At 40.7% G+C, this 5,350-nt stretch overlaps 1 protein-coding gene across 2 annotated transcripts; it reads left to right on the forward strand.

Annotated features, from left to right (window-relative positions):
- Positions 1-3,617: 3,617 nt before the first annotated feature.
- LOC129775517 (protein C1orf43 homolog) lies at positions 3,618-5,216 on the forward strand. Of its 2 annotated transcripts, none has more exons than XM_055780352.1 (6): positions 3,618-3,975; positions 4,027-4,198; positions 4,251-4,380; positions 4,434-4,520; positions 4,576-4,859; positions 5,075-5,216. In XM_055780352.1, exons 1-6 carry the CDS (start codon positions 3,775-3,777, stop codon positions 5,107-5,109), a joined length of 909 nt encoding a protein of 302 aa, XP_055636327.1. In that variant the 5' UTR covers positions 3,618-3,774; the 3' UTR covers positions 5,110-5,216. The 2 variants fall into 2 exon arrangements, with proteins under 2 accessions (XP_055636327.1, XP_055636328.1); XM_055780353.1 differs by having other exon boundaries at positions 5,094-5,216.
- Positions 5,217-5,350: the final 134 nt, after the last annotated feature.

A 5,350-nucleotide genomic window follows, 5' to 3' on the forward strand; every position in this document is an offset into this window, starting at 1 on the left:
CGCGAAAAGTAGTTCGCCAGTGCGTCATGTGCTTCCGGTGTTCCCCGAAACAATCTGAACAGTTAATGGCACCTTTGCCTTCAGTACGAATAACTCCTGCGCGCGTGTTTTTGAATAGTGGCATGGACTATTGTGAGCCATTCAGTGTTCGTCCGTTGGTTGGGAGAGGAGCGAACGTGAAAACATACGTCGCCGTCTTCGTATGTATGATGGTGAAAGCGGTACACCTCGAAGTGGTGAACGATCTAACATCCATCGCGTGTGTGAATGCAATAAAAAGATTTGTTGCGCGTCGCGGTCAGGTCGTGAATCTCTACTGCGACAATTCGACGGCCTTCGTCGGTGCAGATCGGGAGTTGAAACAGCTGCGTCGTCAATTCTTTCAGCAATTCTCTACGGAAAGCTGGAACAGATACTGCCTGGAAAGCGGTGTCAACTTTCACTTCATTCCGCCTAGATCCCCTCACCATGGAGGTCTGTGTGAGGCTGGGGTGAAATCCTTCAAATTTCACCTCCGAAGAATATTGGGAAGCCGATCCTTCACGTTGGAAGAGCTCACTACAGCGGTTGCTCAAATCGAGAGTTTCCTGAATTCTAGACCGTTGTCACCGATGTCCAGCCACCCGCAAGATCTGAGTAGTCTCACTCCGGGTCACTTCCTAGTCGGAGAACCTTTGTACTCTATCCCTGAACCCGATTACACCGAGCAACCCATCAGCCGACTCAAACGCTTCCAGGAAATGAAACGCAGCGTCCAGGACTTTTGGAAACGCTGTGTAGTTGCCATCGCTCCAGGTAAAGATGGACACGTACGTGTGATTGAAGTCCGTACCACCAAGGGTCTCTACAAGCGAGCTGTCACCGAGGTCTACCTGCTCCCCATTGAAGAACCAGTTGCAAACGTTGAAGATGATCCAAGAACGTTGACCACTACGTCGTAGGAAGTTGAATCTAATCGTTTCAACGGTGGCCGGCGTGTTGATGATTGTTACCTGAAATGAGAAAATGAAATTGAAGAAAAAAGAAAATATTAATTAATAATACACAGTATTTGTACTTACCGTGTACTCCAATTATACTTACCTTGCATCAAACCTGAATTGTAATCTTTGAACTCACCTTTGTAAACTACTAAACGCATCTGGATATTAAGGCATATAATAAGGTGGAACGTTATGTCAGAACTGCTGTTCAGCCATTACTTGAGTTCGAATTGACAGCGACCAAACGAACGGCTAGAGTTTTTCGAGAAAGAGGATAACAAATGGCATGCTATGATGAGTGCATACCGCTATGTGTTTGCTGCGCATAAACGTTGGTTTTGTTTACGCTGTTGGCATCATTGTTGTGTTTCTGTGACTGCTGCAAGTTGTTGTCTGCATTGCTGTTTTACGGAACGTGAGGGTTGTTGCTGTTGCTGCTGGGATTGTCAATTCAGCGATTGTGGCAGCTTCGCTAGGTGGTATATGAAAGGGTCACTACCGGCGGGCTTGTGCCGTACTGCTCTAAGTTCCATTCGCTTTGGTGGAATTAGTCGTTGGCGACCCATTAGGATTGAGTGATAGCGATACGCTGTGGATATCCATGCATATCATTTCCCGGCGACTGCTGCTTTAGCTGGAGACTCACCTGATCGTACGGGTTGTGAGACACAACAGCTAGTCGCTGTCACTTTTTATCCCCTCTCGCATCTTCCATGCCTTATCATCATACTGTCGAAAACGAACCACCTGTCAATTCCAGCTCCTTGCTGGATATTATTTGTCAGTTGAAGTAAGAAATAATAAACAGTTGAAATCAAGATGCTGAACTATAGGTGTTTCGTTCTTGACACTTTCAGGACATGACGTGAGACGAGTAGCGAGACGTAACTTTCAGAATTATTTACTTTTTGTTTGGGTGTGTGGTTATGATTTCAATGTCAACTCGCTAAGGAAAATAATTGAAGGAAAAAATAAGTAAATATATATTCGTGGAATATAGTGCACAACCTTCTTTTGCTCTAGCCAATTACTTGTAACGGCCCTTTCCGGATCTCCTCCCGGTATATGCACAGCATTCTCCTCCTCCCTGAGCGAAATCAGTGGAGCCACAATCAGCGTTATTTTTTGTCACCGTCGCCGTAAGCTGATAGTACTCTTTTCCCCGCCGATGGCAGCCAAACAGAAGTACATTTTGCTTCTAAAGAAAGGCGAAAAGATATACTAAAACATCCTTCTGAACTGTTATGATTCGACAATAAAGCGCGACCAGCTATTTTGCCACCGAATGCATTTGTCACCAAAAGGTACGACTTGTTTTGTAAACAAATTTGTTTTTTCACGAGCAATGGCCGAACAGCAATTTTGACATTGCGGTCCATCTATAGTACAACGCCTTGGCACCGATCAGGTGCCTTGTGTAATCGAGATGAAGAATAGAAGGTGGGAAGATTCACGGGTTTTGGTTGTGTTAAATTTTGATTGTGTTAGTAGCCAGGAAGATAGGAAGTTCACATACCAGGCATACCAGTCAGTTACTCAAATGGTACAAAATTGAATGTGTCATCGAATAACGTTGAAAGAGGATATACAAGAGCTAATTACAAATTTCCAATTCATATTTTTCGCATTATGGGAAAAATCAGAACATATCATGAACTAAAATGTTTATTTTTTCTTTGATTTCAGAAATAGTATTCTAATGTCTACTATGTATGGATTCAAGAGCAACTTCATGGAAGTTTGACTTTTGACAGCAATTGTAATTACTTTTTCACAATTGATGGTGCAGTCGTCTAAAACTAAGACGCAAGCGGAAAACTTTTTGTCTCAATCTAAGTTATACGGAGTCAATTAAATTTATTTTTCAAGTTAATTTTACATGAAATAACTTGCAACCTGTTTCCGATGCTCTGTCAAATGTTTATCCGTCAAAGGAACAAAAGATTGTGTGACTCTGACTTTGTTCGTTAACGCTTTTGGTCAACGAGAAATAGAATTGAATTGAAATTAAGTTTAGAACACTTAAAAAATATTGAAATTTCAGTTTCTGTTAGAATGTCAGGACCTTATGATTTTGAACGCTAACATTGATTTAGGGGAAAAAAATATATCGTTCATTTCATTTGCTTATTTTTACTTCTAATAACAACACTTTTCCTATGTAGTGGACTATTATAAGAAAAGTAACATACATAAACAAAATCTGTGACGTCACAGATTTAAAAAATCTTCCCACCTTTCATTTTCCATCTCGTTGTGTAATCTCTCCGCTACCCGAAAAATAAATTTAATTGACTAGGCACGATCATCGTTTGATTGTCGCGGTGTTTTATCCAGCGTAATTCAAGGCTCTCCCACAACGTCGTTCGCCCGGATAAAACCACACCCCGAATAAGGAAGAAGAAGCTGGTGAGAAAGTGCGTTCCCCATCAACAGGCATCATTCGGCATAATGTGGACGCGCCCTTAGAGGATCAAATGTCCAATACTAATAATAACTGTACTAACTTTTGGCTGTGAAATGCAATTTGATTATCCAAATTACTAAAATATACCCTCAGTGTTGTTTCGGCTAATTGCCGTGCTACCTTACGATGGTGATTTTGCTATACTGTTGACTTTGTTTTGTTTACTATTTACGGGAGTTGTCAAAATTCTCAGGTCAAAATTAAAGACCCATCAATGTTTATTTTCAAGCTCTGCAATTGTACTGCAGCAGTATCTGATAATATTGATTTTGTATAAAATGGGAAAAAGTTTCTGAAATTTGATATAAAATTCCCATTTAGGTAATGTTTGAAAAGCTTTCCGTGGAAAAAGGAAGCAAAGCCAGCAAAATGGAGGAACTATCTGGGGTGATGATTGTGCTCATCATTGGAGGCGGGGTCCTTGCTGTCACAATTTGTTTTATCGTTGCAAAGCGACAGATTGTTCGTTTCACACTGCGACAACGTAGAGGGCCTCATGTGGCCGTGGGTCACGATGCCAAGAAGGTATAAACGTAAACTACTGCGATCCTATTTTGAGCACCTTTCCTATTCTAGTCAATTAAAAAAGAGATCGAAAGACGAATCGATTGCATTCAAAAAATCTATTACGAACCAAAACTGCTGTGGGATGACAAAAAAGATGGTGATAAATACATTTTGCAGCCAGATTCTACTTTACCACCCTACTATTATAGAATGAAGGCAATGGATGATATACAAGATCTTGGTGAGTCGATTTTTGTTTCTCCAAGATAATCTCATAAATTTAGAATCTAAAGAAAGGGAAATCACGAAACATGATGGTTCTACCAGACATCCTAGGGATAGTTTGCGGGCGTTTCTGTTGATTACATTGGCCGCACCATTGAATGGTTCAGGACAAAGGCTGATTCACCAATTTTGTGATATGTAAATATGTCTGGATTCCAATTGGAGAAAATTATTATATTAGATTTTTCTAGGTATGAGCATGCAAGGCATGATCCGAATGAATTTGGCGAGGACGAATATCAAGCCTATCAACGTTTACTCAAGAAGCTTACGGATGCGTATGTTGAATTGCTTCGCCTTTTAAGTAGTTATGTTCTCACGTTGATTTTCCAGGGCTAAAATGTTAAAATCGTTTACAAACAGTCGAAAGTCTTCGCCGAATCGAACTCCCGTCAAGAAACAGAGTAAGATGCAATCACTCTTAGATCCCTCGCGTTTGAGACCCCCACCGATTGGCAGCAGCGTGGTCGGAGGTATCGGTTCTGGTGCAGGGGATGCTGGAAACCAAAATGCCCGGTTGAATCTTTCACTTGGGGTTCATTTACAGAATCAACAGCAGCAGCAAGAGTTGGATGAAAATGAAATACTGAGTATTTCACGGTACCACGGGGAAACAGGTTAGATAACGATACAAATATGATGGGCTGATTTTTGCAGAGCATTTTTCGCATTTCATTGCCTTCAGTGGCGTACATTTTTGCTTTTGATTCGCTCACATTTTGGCACATTTCTCAAATAAAACAAATCGCTTACAACGATAGCTAACTCTCTTCTCTAATCTTTCTCTCTGTCGGCTTTTTGGCTATCCCCATTTTTTTTCGGTTTTCTAAAGAAACATTTGCCATACACAGGTCTTTCAAAAATTGAAAATGTTTAAGGAGGCGGAGAATGATTTGGAAAACCTATTGGAATGATTCTGAGGGTTACAATACAAATAATTTATATGAATAATAATCGGTTGTAGAGCATAAATATATAGCATCAGAGACTTTGATTTTGAACAGATGACACCCCTTATTTCTTGAGCGAATGTGACAAAACTTACTGTCTGGAGAACTTTCAATATACATTCTCTTAATTTCGGAACAGAGGAAATATGATGCAAACA

Source organism: Toxorhynchites rutilus, chromosome 3, assembly GCF_029784135.1.
Source record: "Toxorhynchites rutilus septentrionalis strain SRP chromosome 3, ASM2978413v1, whole genome shotgun sequence".
NCBI lineage: Eukaryota > Metazoa > Arthropoda > Insecta > Diptera > Culicidae > Toxorhynchites > Toxorhynchites rutilus.

Excerpts from the sequence above, each read along its gene's own strand:
- LOC129775517 (XM_055780352.1), top strand. The coding sequence starts at position 3,775 with ATGTTTGAAAAGCTTTCCGTGGAAAAAGGAAGCAAAGCCAGCAAAATG. Across the intron at positions 4,381-4,433 it reads ATTCACCAATTTTGTGATAT|GTATGAGCATGCAAGGCATG; the intron begins GTAAATATGTCT and ends AGATTTTTCTAG. Across the intron at positions 4,860-5,074 it reads ACGGTACCACGGGGAAACAG|AAACATTTGCCATACACAGG; the intron begins GTTAGATAACGA and ends GGTTTTCTAAAG.